Below are 12409 nucleotides of genomic sequence, written 5' to 3'. Positions count from 1 at the left end.
CCATATAAAGTATGTATCTGAAGAAGTGTGCATGCACACGAAAGCTCATACCAATAACAAACTTAGTTGGTCTCTAAGGTGCTACTGGAAGGATTTTTTTTTATTTTGTTCGACATAAAGTGTGAAGCAGCTTCCACTAGGATGTGTTCACTACGCCTAGACTGTACCCTGAAATTGTCAGCTTGAAGCTGTCTCCATTGTAACCTACAGAAATCATATGAGTATAAAGTTTTCCACTGCTTTGCTGATAATTTACCTTCAGTATTGCTGATTTTGGTGGTGACATGTGGGGCTAGGAATTTCTCAAATATTAGGGATGAACTGATGCTGTCACAAAAGTAGTACAATCTATCTGGGTGTGTGCTTGCTTCCTCCTGCTCAACCTGTACATTTGTAAATAAAAAATGGTACAAAAAACAACAGCAACAACTCTTAACTCCAGTATGTCACCAGTATCCTTTCCTTAAATTGAAGCAGACCTTGTGAAAGGATCTCCTAAAACTGGAAAGCTGGCAATTACATAACAATACATCTCTCTGAATATAGCAACCCTATACATGTCTGCTGATGAGCATTTATATGGCTAAGGAGACTGCCTCTTTGCATTATTTGAGGACTAGATAGAAAAAGGTTGAGGTTGGCAACTTTACAAAACTGTATTTATAGTGAAATAATTCAGAAGGCAAAACAGACAAAAATAATGTGACTTTTATATGGAAATTCACATAAAATGAGTTTGAAGTACAGATTTTATAAGTCAAATCTAATAGCTAGAGAATTATTCATTTTGAATAATGTTCAAATGTTCAGTAAAGAGCTGCACCCTCCCACGTTTAACAGGAAAATCTTATACATGTTTACTCTGAAGAGTTCTCCATTCAGTGGGACTTATTTCAAGGTAATTGAGTACAGACCTGCAGCCCAAGATGCTTGTTATCTTCTTGGCTATTTTAACACAAGCATGTATAGCACCTCCCAAAAGTAATCTAAACCCCACTTCTTAGGCCTCTCTGCTAAGCCATCGACTTTTTCAAGACATGTAATATCACAGGATTTGCCTGAAAGGAAAGTAAGAACAAGAAATTACTGATCTAGAGACAGACAAGTAAAGTTTGCTTTGTGTTTTGCCAGGGATAAATTTTGTTAGAGACAAAGTCTTCTCACTTGGTCTATTCATTCATTTAAGCAAGCAGAATTTAAGCCCTCACAACAGCCATGAATGGTCTCATTTGGAAGCCACGCTAAAACAAAGTTAGTCAATGTGGCGCCCTCCAGAGATGATGGACTACAACTCCCATCATCCCATGCTGGCTGGAACTGATATGGGAGTTGTAGTTCACAGTACTTGGAGAACACCACACAGGCTACCCAGAGTCAAATAATAGTTGAGCATGATGAGAATTAGCCACATCAAGTTTAGTGTGCTCCCCTCCTTTTTCTTCTGTGTAGCCACGAGGAGTTTGGAAGCTTTCCCTTCCAGTTTAGATTAGCTGCTGCTTGTCAGGTCATCCATACCCAACAAACTGTGGTTAATCTAAAGGCAGGTGAAATATGTTCCTTTGCCTGCACAGTTTGACTCCAAATCATGAGAGCAAAAAGGCACGCTGCATTGTTCACGTATATGATAAAAGGGCTACGGGATACAAACACACACAGTGAGGCTGCATTTACAAACACTGTGATACTTGTATACAGTGATCACATTACCCTCTGCGCACATATTGTGCAGTAAGAAACCAGAGAAGGCAGCCACAGCACTCCTGGCAGTGACAGGGATAGCAGAACCAGTATTTTTATTAGGGCATAACTCCTGTATCTGCTGATAGCAGTGGAGAGAATTGTGTGATGATGTGTGGATCGCACAGGCTGGATTCAGACTTAGATGAAACTGAAACCGCACCACCATGCTCAAATCCACAGAGCAGGTATTGTCTAAAGAAATTAGGGAAAAGCAAGATGAAGGGTGCCACCTTTATGTGCAAGTAGGCAATCTGAAACATTTAAAGAGAATAAGGAATGGGCCAAGAATTTAGGTTAAATTACTAGGGCTCTGTATTGAAGGTAACCTTGCATCACAAGGAGACAGGATCTGTTAGACTAGACGTGCAGGTTCAGGTTTCTTTTCCCTCGCACAAAATAATCAGCAGAAAAAAGAAATTGGGGAAGTAATGGTTTTTGAGGGCTCTGATACATTTCTGGTGTCTATTTTCAGACTCTGGATGCCATTGGATTCTGCTTAGGAAGCAAACATTCTCAAACAGCGTCACTGTCTTTTGTCAGTGGAAAAACACCCAGTTTGCTCCTACATCGTGAATGCACGCTGGGTCTGCCACATGCATTTTGACAGAAGTCAAAACCATTGTTCAGCTGACTCACCAAATAAATGTTTCACTTCAGAATCAGGAACATAGAAGGGTGGACCTGAAAAAGAAACCAACCAATTAATAAGGAGAAATCAAACTAAGTACGGCGATAAACTCACTTTAATAACCGTACACAAGTTTACATATGCAACCTGTTCAATTTCAAGCCAGTTTGGTGAGGGCCACTTGTACTGCCAAACCTAGTTTAGAAGGATGGGTGCAATTTATGAGAAAGTGGGAAATTGCATGGGTAAGCCTTGTACAGTGGCTTGCTCCTGATCCCCAAATATTAACCTTAATTGCATCTTTTTGCAATCAACTGGCAGTAGAAATCCACAAACACTTGGATTGCGCATTCTTTTATGTTGTTATCCCTTGACCCGCTATCTTGTTTTGCATTGAATTAGGAACATAGAAAGCTGCCTTATGCTGAGCATTGTCTACAACATCTGGCAGCAGCTGTCTAGGATTTCACACAGGGCCATTTCCAGCCAGGGATTGAACCTGGGACTTTCTGTATGCAACGCAGATGCTCTACTGCTCAGCTACAACCTTCTCCATGGTATTTTAACTAGAATTTTTATAAGTTGCCTGGAGCACAATTTTAGAATAAAAAAGTAGGCAAGTAATAATGGGGAAAATCAAATGTGCACTGGGATCACAGACCAACAGACATTTGGGAAACCTGACTTTTCAGTCTTGCTGAACGTGTGCTGCCTCAAAATCTCATGTTGGCCCCATGCCTGAGTTCCATAATCATCTCTAGTCACAAAAGGTCACCCCTTCCCAAGAAGCCAGGCTGCATGATTTATAAGTAGGATTTTCACAATGTCAAGATGGAGTTCAGTCATAATATCTTACCTTTATGTTTGCTTGGGTCATATAAACAGGTTGCTAGTAGACAATGACACCTGCTGTCCATTAGTGATAATATCAACTGGCTATAGCTAAAAAGAAAATTAAGAAGCCCAAACATTGTGTCACTTCAGGCAGTGGATTTTAACACAATCACACAGTTCCCACTTCCCCAAGCAGTAAGACCTTCCTGGATTCAGTTCCCTTTGGAGGAGAGGGGACTTGAGTTTTACAGCCTTTTAAAAATACTTGGTTTATTTACAAAGAGATAAATACTAACTGGAGAAAAGCAGCATTTGCACTTCTATGGAAGTAGCAGATTTGCTACTCCACTCAGTTTCTTCCTTGCAAACCTATCTGGGCATTTGTTCTCATCAAGGAAACATGCTCATTTTGGGCCATTAACAAGCAATCTCCCTAACAAAGAAAGGATTGCCCCAGCACTGTAACAAATCTCCATTGCAGGGCCACTGTAACAAAGCTCTATTATCTCCCAAAATCTAGCACAAAACTTTGACATTTGTGGGTTCATCTTTAGTGGAGCTCTGTAACAACCAAGTACAGAGTATTGTTACAGAATGGGAAATGGACAAACCTGAACCTCTGCCTCCAGTTCACCTCTTGTAGGCCCTGCCCCATTTGCAAACCCAGAGTCCCTTAAAAGGTCAGGCCTTCTGGCCTGAAAATGAGCACTTCACCCACACTCCATGTGGCCGCTTGCCTGTTGGACTGGTGTGTGAGGCAACTGCTTTAGGCTTAACTTCAACAAGCCAGGGATTTCCATTGCTATTCCATTTACAATCATACCTCAGGCTGAATGTGCTTCAGGTTGAGCGCTTTCAGGTTGCGCTCCGCGGCAACCTGGAAGTAACGGAGCACGTTACTCCCGGGTTTTGCTGCTCGCACATGTGCAGACGCTTAAAATGATGTCACATGCATGCGCGGAAGTGGCAAAACGCAACCCACGCATGTGGAGTCGCGTCTTACGTTCTATTCAGGATGCGAATAGGGCTCCAGAACGGATCCCGTTCGCAACCCGAGGTACCACTGTATTATGGAACTGGGTATTATGGAACTTGAGTAGCCTCAAGTGGCAGAGTGGCTTGTACAAGTTATTCAATGATGCCAAAGAGAAAATTGTTCTTTCCTTAAATCCAGAGACTTTAGCAAAGGACGGAGAGTAGGTCTCAACATCAACAGAGCAGAAATTTCAGCGATAGTTACTAACCGTTCTCTGTCACAAGGGTTAACAGCTACTAGAGATCCCCTATCCCAAATCGCATCGAACTTGCCAGTGATGGCGCTACAGGGAGGAGGAGAGAGGGAGGAAGCATTGCATATCAGAAGCTGTAACAACCACAATTTTATGATCTAGACAGGAAAGACAGATGTTGCATAAAAAAGCAGTGGGGTTTTAAATCACTGCACAGAGCTCTCAGTCTGCTTAAGCAAGAGCCACCCAGATGATGCAATTGGGATTTTCATCCAGAGCATTCAATGAAGCTGAAGGTCAAAATGAACAGGCTGCATCCTGTAAACATTGGAAAGCAACCGCCCCATATGAAAGTGGCTACGCCTTCCATGAACAAAAACAAGTTCGTGGAATGAACTTTTTCTGCTTTTGACTTATCCTTCCCCTGTGTTCCACCCCACATTGTTCAAGAGGACGTCCAATCCTCCTTAGAGGCTTTTTGGGGTGTACCGAGCATGCAGGGAGCTGCTGGGATGAGGAAATGGAAACTGTCATTCCAGGAATTTCCTTAAGTTACTAAACAGAATGATGAGAGTAAAACTAATACAATGCTATTTAAAGATCTCATGCTGAAACAAAGGAGATGATCATAATTTGGTCCACCTAATCACTCCACTCTATTTAGGAACAAAATTGACTGATCAGAGATTTAAGCCCAGCTAGGGAAATTTGACTATCAGCTCTGGGGGTGCAGGCCACATACTACTCAAGTCAAAGGTAAGTTTTACAAAGATTATGGGCAGCACCAAGAATTCTTAGCCAATAGTATTGCAATCTGTGTACATGTAACTGCACTGAAGAACTTTCAGTGTTCACAAGAGATATTTAATATTGCAAACTGGAAATTGAATCATAATTAATTGGAAAAGATACCCCCTGTTCTGGAAATAATGATGCATCAGCAATTACCACATTAAGATGGAAAATATGCTCTATCCAGCATATTCTGAATGCCTGTCCTTATTTCTTAGGAAATATTTGATGGGTTCAGATCAAACAGAGCTTAGCGCCATTCTAATTTGCAGAAATATTCAGAGTCATCATTTTGTTCCTACCTGGTGAAGTCAAAAATACTGCAGCAGTACAAAGAAATATTTCCAGTTGTGCTCTACAGTGAGAAATAGGGATAACACTGAGTTAGCATTATTTAAATAAAACAACAAGGCAGAAAGAACAATTAGTAAGATATTTTAATCGAAAATTAACATTAACTATTGTTTTATTTGTTAGACAACCATAAAACAATCTAAGGCATGGAGTTACTTAAATCCATTTCACCTCATTTCTGCATCAGTCTGTGAATTATTTTTTGAAAAATCCACACAAAACATTGTATGCACTTTTGTTGGCATTTCTCCTAAAATTCATATTTTTGTGTGCACTTTTACCTAGTGTATGCATTTTTGAAATAAATTTCTCCTGATAATGGATCCCTGTACTGTATATTATTTTTATTAATATATACATTTCCGTGCATACTTTTGCTCCCACAAACTGCACCGGGAAATTTGGAGAAATACAAATTTTCAAAGAAAGTTGCATTTCGGTTCTTGTATTGATTAAGGGAGTGTGAATTAGGTATATTCACATTAGAATGAAAATCTCCTCGATCCCCAGTACATACCTTCAGTAATTTACCAGGGATGCCTGGAATGGCTTCTTCCGAAAATGAAAGTTTTTGTTCTGTGAAAAAATCCTTCAGTGCACTTTCACTGATTTCCACACCAACGACTTGGTGCCCCATGTCAGCTAACCTATGTGTTGACAAGACAGCAAGTTTATTTATGCTTTATTACTGTTTTTTAAAACACAGACAAAGAAAAAATGGTCAAAGTCTACATGGCTGGTGCTCTGCAGGGCCACACCTCAGCCACCAGTGTCTGAGAATAGGCACGTGCAACAGGACTGTTGCTTTTTAAAGCAAAGAAGTGTACCACTGGGAGTAGGGAATTTGAAGCAGACAAACTATGAGTAATGGTGTCCACCTCCTTTTCTGTTCTCAGGCAAGCTGCTTTTCTTTCTGAGATTATACTTTCTAAGCTGATCTCTTTAAGCACTTGCTAGTCATGTTTATTTAGCTCCCTGGGCATTCATGAAAATGGTGCACACATCTATGACTAGGAGAAGACATGTAAAGGCAAAGAATCTCAAGACATGGGCTCTCCACATTTCCCTCTGGAGACGGGAAGACTCCATGTACAGAAATGCATACATACAAAGTGTGGTGGTGACATCTTCTCTGATTTAAGGACCACAATGAAATTTGGCTAATTCATTCTCTTTTAAATTTTGAAAGTCACTTCCCTATCATCTAAACCAGCTCTGTTCCATGAAAAAAGTGTGGATGCTTGCATTACTGTCCCAACAGTGGAAGACCCTGGGATCCCAAAATTCAGTGCCCATTTGCTTCTCCGCTCCATTCTAAATAACAGAACCTCCTGCAGTGCTCCTGGGCTCTGCACCTAGTGCGCACTCCCCTAAATCTGCCTCGCATCCCAACATCATGGATGTTCTTTCTGAGTGTTGCCTATGCCTTTCAAATATAAAGTGAGATGTATAACAAGCTGTGCCAGCGTCTGTGGCTTACAAAATAAAAATAAAATGAAAAGATTCATTTGGGTAAAAACTTGATTATGAGCCCAACATGGACAGACCACCTTAATGCATCCCAAACCCATTTGCATCTGGATGGACTGAACAGTCCAGCATCACAACAATTAGCCATATCCAAACTTACAGTTTTCAGGTTACCGTTTGTTCCAAACACCAGGAATCATACCTCTCTATGGTTGCGGAATGGTCAGCTGAGTCCTATGGATACCTGCTGAGAGCGTGGCCTGAGCGCTCATAATCTTGCTCATAATCTCATTCATTTCAATGGGGAATGCACAGGATTCCCTTGTGGATTGACTAGGCACAGAATTAAGGAATTTAAAATTGCAGCAGTATCCCCTCCAACTCAGTTACAGATAGGTAGCCGTGTTGGTCTGCCATAGTCAAAACAAAAAAAATTCCTTCCAGTAGCACCTTAAAGACCAACTAAGTTAGTTCTTGGTATGAGCTTTCGTGTGCATGCACACTTCTTCAGATACCCTCCAACTCAGTAAAGGTAAAGGGACCCCTGACCATTAGGTCCAGTCGTGGCCGACTCTGGGGTTGCGGTGCTCATCTCGTTTTATTGGCTGAGGGAGCCGGAGTACAGCTTCCGGGTCATGTGGCCAGCATGACTAAGCCGCGTCTGGCGAACCATTCCCTATTTATCTACTTGCACTTTGATGTGCTTTTGAACTGCTAGGTTGGCAGGAGCAAGGACCAAGCAACGGGAGCTCACCCTGTCGTGGGGATTCAAACCACTGACCTTCTGATAGGCAAGTCCTAGGCTCTGTGGCTTAACCCAATAGAACCCCTTTAAAATCAAGCTACTAAGATAAAGTTCCTGAAAGCGAGAGGTGTGTCATTTACCATTTCATTTCAATGGTTTTGCCACAAAGTGGGAAAAATATCTTCAGCCCACTCCTGCCATCGAGAAATATATCCATATACTTCTTTAGGAGACTGCAGAAGAAAAGAAATTATTTTAAGAGCATATCTTATTTTTACTGACTCAGTATACAAGTGGAACATAATCATAGCTTGTGAGGGGAAAGTTTAATGCTTTAACCACTGCAACTATTGCAAAGGACAGCTTCAAACAAACAATAAATGAAACCATCCAGGTTACTACAACTACAACTACTACAACTAATATTTAAATGCAACCCATCTGACTGGGTCGCCCCAGCCACTCTGGGAAACACCCAACAAAATATTAAAACATAATATTAAAAACATAATACAACATCAGACATTAGTGCCCCTCTGCCTCTCATGCTCCATCAGACATTAAAAACTTCCCTGTGGCTGGAGAACTACAGCCAGTTGGGCAGGGTATAAAAAATAAAATAAAAATTATTATATAGAGCTGCCTTCAGATGGCTTCTAAAAATCAAATAGTTGTTTATTTCCTTAATATGTGATGGGAGGGTGTTTAACTGGGCAGGCGCCCCTACCAAGAAGCAGAACTCTGCTTGGTTCTCTGGAACTTAACATCTCACAGAGAGGGAACTGCCGGGTTGAATGATGGGGGTGGAGAGGCTCCTTCAGGTATACAGGGCCGAGGCCGTTTCGGGCTTTAAAGGTCAGCACCAACACTTTGAATTGTGCTTGGAAACAAGGATTGCATTTGTGCAATTGGGCTATTAGGAGAACACATTGCAACTATACTTGGGACACTCTGGAACAGGGGTGAACACAAGCACAGGAAGGTGACTTAAACTGAGCCAGACCATTGGTTTGTTTGGCTTAGTATTGTCTACACTGACTGGCAGCCATTTTCCAGATTTTTAGACAGCCCTAACTCTAGATGCCAGGCATTCAACTTGGGAGCTTTATGCATGTAAAGAAGCTCCTCTACTACTGAGCTATTGAGGGGGTGGGGTGTGTCCTACTGATAGACCTCTCTGTGGTTTGTGATAGATTGGCATGAGTTCCTGACTTCTAATCATTTAATAATAGCAACAACAAAACTTTTTATTATTATTTTCTGAATAAGCCTGCTGATGTTATTGTTGTATAAAAAAAGAAAAAGCCGGGAGTTGATTTTTGCGCAACAGGTGTGTGTGTGTGTGTGAGAGAGAGAGAGAGAGAGAGAGAGAGAGAGATGAGAGGGAGAAAAGGAGGGAGGGAAAGGAAGGGATGTGTGATATATGAGAGAAAGAGATATACACACGGAAAGATGCAGATATATAGGTATGGCTGTGTATATGTGTGAGAACCATGAGTATGAGCACATGGGTGAGAAATGGACACACACAGAGAAGCAGAGATGAATGTGTGCATATGGTCTGTGGCGTGAATGTGCTGTGTACAGCATTTTACTGTGAGTGTGGTGTGGTCACATGGCATATCTTTCTCTTTCCTGGTACAGGGGATAGACAACAACAGCATCTGTGTGTGGGTGTGTGAAATCAATATCTTATGATGTCCACAACTAGGACCAGCAGGACAGAAGGACTTCCCACTGCAAGCATGTGGTTGTCTAGGGCTGGGGGAGAGCTGTGGTTACAAGATTCTAATTTTGTGTTATGCCGTGCCTCCAGGGCATGGCAGCCATTTTGAGAATAGTGTCCACAGAACTTCTTCAAAACTGAAGTTTTGGCTACAGTGCCAAAAAAGTGTCAAAAAAGTTGGAGTCCCCCTGCATCCTGTGATTCAGTGAAGCAAAAAAATCTGATTTGGATTAGTCACCTTGAATTAACAGAGCTCAGAACAAATTGCTGTATTGCTCACAAACAAGTCCTCAACACAGTATTTTAAACAAGTCGTGTGTGTGAGAGAGAGCCAAATACCCCTACAAACAATTTTTATTATAAAATGGGAGGATAGAATACATACGGATGGCCTTGCTCGTTATGAAATCCAATATTGTTCGTTTCCCATTTCTGCAGCCATTCTTCTTCAGTCACTACTCTGGATTCTTGGAACTTGGCATCAGCAGAGTCATCCTTTCCAAATGTATCTGAAGAACTTTCCATGGCCCAGGCAACCCTTCTACAGAGAAAAATGAACAGCAACTACTTGTGAATCATTGACTGAATGTTCCAGCCTTCCCCTTAAGCAAGGAACTTTGCACATGTTTACATGGTTCCCACCCCTTGCTTAAGTTCATAAAATAAAGTTTATGGAATGTCTGTAAAATATTGCATTGCACAATCTGCAAAGAAGCATCATTTGTACTATATAACAATAGCTTCTTAAAGCACAGCCTGAGTCGTCTTCCTAGAATGTGCCTTTTGAAGCAAAATACATTGTTTGGAAGTCCTGCACAATGCTCTAAAATCCTGACAAGTGGGGCTGATGTTTGTATGATGTCAGGTAACTGACAGGTGGTCTCTTGCATATGCAGGAAGTGAGTGGCACTATTTTGCTTCCAAGCAGACATTAGAAGTCGGGCGTCAGAAGGAACAATGGGGACTTGCAGCAGAATGTTGCATTACATCCCCAACAGCCTTATAGTGTTGTTTAGGGTTCATGGGAGGGTGACACACCTCCTTTTCTTCTTCCTCACCCTCCTGAAACCACCTCATTTCATTCAACTGGCAACTTCAACATTCCATGGCTCAACTGCCCTCACCCTTCCATAGGTCCTAGTAGTTCACTGAATATACTGTAGGTCCTTTTTGGACTATTTTTTTGACATTAAAAAAAACCCTGCTTGCTATTTGCAAATGTTATAAGAACTTTAAGGTCTTAAATATATAATAAATGTTCATAAACGTACCAACCAAGCACATACATAGATCAGCACAGGAAGACGGACCTAAAAACATTTTTGACTCCCAAACTGACCAAATGTTTTCTCTGCAAGGAGGGAGGGGGGCAGGGAACCTTCCCATTGTTACAGGAATTTAGTTTCAAAGGGTGACACCACCAGGAAAGGCAATCAGATAAGGAATTATCATAGAATCATAGAGTTGGAAGAGACCACAAGGGCCATCGAGTCCAACCCCCTGCCAAGCAGGAAACACCATCAGAGCACTCCTGACATATCAGATAACCTGACAGACAGGAAAAACAACAACGTTCAAATTTCTGTTGTAGACCGTCTTTTCTGTGATGTAGGTATGATGTTTGAGGGGGTGGTCTTGGGTTACACCCCTTCTGTGATGTATGCATGATGTATGGAGGGGTGGTCTTGAGCTCCAGGTCAGGGAATTTAAAATGTCTATATAAGGGCAGGCACACCTTTGTTTGGGGTCCTCCTCCTTTCCTGCGTGTTGCAACAGATCAATAAAGATCAGGCTTACCAGCTGCTTTGCTTCTCAATATTCTCTGGTTGGCCTCTGTTATTTTTTCCTACCATTAGGGAACCCATGTAAGGACTCTATATGGGCTCTTGGACACCCCATATGGGTAGAAGGGCAGATTTTGTTTACAACTGAAACAAGTCCCCCAAATTCAGAAATCACTACAGGGAGGTCCTGCTTCAGTTCTGAACTGATGCATGCACATGGGTGTAGCCAGAATTTATGCTGGGGGGCAGGCTTTGTGTTGGGGGTGGTGGCAGAACCTCAGTTAGTAAAGTATTTTGCATTGATTTACGTGATGGGTGGAGGCCCCCCCGACCCCCCTTGGCCATGACCATGTACACACATCCAACTTCATTATCAGAAGGAATGAGGGCGGTAGTGATAGTGACTGACTTGACTTGAAAGACAACTCTTATCGCTGCCTTTGACGATGGACAACTGGATGAGCCCAGGGAAACTCTATGTCCCTAGGAACTGGCAAGCACAGGTTCAATTATTGAAAAGCATTACGCTGTCACAAGGCTGCACATGACATCTATCCATTTGGGGACTGGGGCAAAAGTAGAGTTTTTGGTGTCCCCAAATAAAGGAGCTAATTCCTAAGGGCCGTGGAGCCTTTGGCCCCCCACAATAAAATATTTGAGGAGTCTGGGCCCCCACAGAGTTGATGGGCATTGCTCTTCAAACGGCGCGTCTGATCTAGGCCCCCACAATATTCAAGTTGGCACCCCTGACCCCCAAATAGCTTTTTTTTTTTTAAAGGAAAATGCCACGAAATAAACTTGCTGAGGGAAGAAGCAATGCCACGCTCAGGTGTGGAGAGCTTCTGCTTCACCATAAGACAACTGAGGGAGTTCTCCGGACAGAAAAACAACCACCACCATAATAATTTATTAAAAAATTAACCTTCACGAGGCAGGACGGCCCAGTCCAGGTGAGGGAGGGGCTTCGCCGGCTGCCGGGTTCACCGTCAGCAACCCTGGGAGAGCGACACCTGCTCGCGCCGCGGCTGCCTCCGACTCTGCGCGCTCGCGCTCTCTCTCCGCCTCTCCACGCGGCGCGGAAAGGAAACGGGAGCCTGGCTACATTGT

General features: G+C 42.4%; 1 protein-coding gene across 1 annotated transcript; it reads right to left on the bottom strand.

Annotated features, from left to right (window-relative positions):
• Positions 1-690: 690 nt before the first annotated feature.
• TPMT (thiopurine S-methyltransferase) lies at positions 691-12365 on the bottom strand. The gene is made up of 9 exons (XM_081919282.1): positions 12225-12365; positions 9904-10059; positions 7933-8025; positions 6095-6224; positions 5526-5578; positions 4447-4521; positions 3225-3310; positions 2377-2421; positions 691-1058 (listed from the first exon to the last, which is right to left on the bottom strand). The coding sequence occupies exons 2-9, from the start codon at positions 10041-10043 to the stop codon at positions 946-948; spliced, it is 735 nt and encodes a 244-aa protein (XP_081775408.1). The 5' UTR covers positions 10044-10059; positions 12225-12365; the 3' UTR covers positions 691-945.
• Between the last annotated feature and the right edge of the window lie 44 nt (positions 12366-12409).

The sequence above is a fragment of the Podarcis melisellensis genome, assembly GCF_964234715.1.
Source record: "Podarcis melisellensis genome assembly, chromosome: 7".
Lineage (NCBI taxonomy): Eukaryota > Metazoa > Chordata > Lepidosauria > Squamata > Lacertidae > Podarcis > Podarcis melisellensis.
Note: the sequence above shows the minus strand (reverse complement) of the source record. Positions and strands in the feature narration are given on the sequence as shown.

Coding starts and splice junctions, on each gene's coding strand:
- TPMT (XM_081919282.1), bottom strand. CDS start 10,043: ATGGAAAGTTCTTCAGATACATTTGGAAAGGATGACTCTGCTGATGCC. Junction 6,225..7,932: donor AAAACCATTGAAATGAAATG/GTAAATGACACA, acceptor GTCAACACATAG/GTTAGCTGACATGGGGCACC. Junction 1,059..2,376: donor TGAAGTGAAACATTTATTTG/GTGAGTCAGCTG, acceptor CTTTCCTTTCAG/GCAAATCCTGTGATATTACA.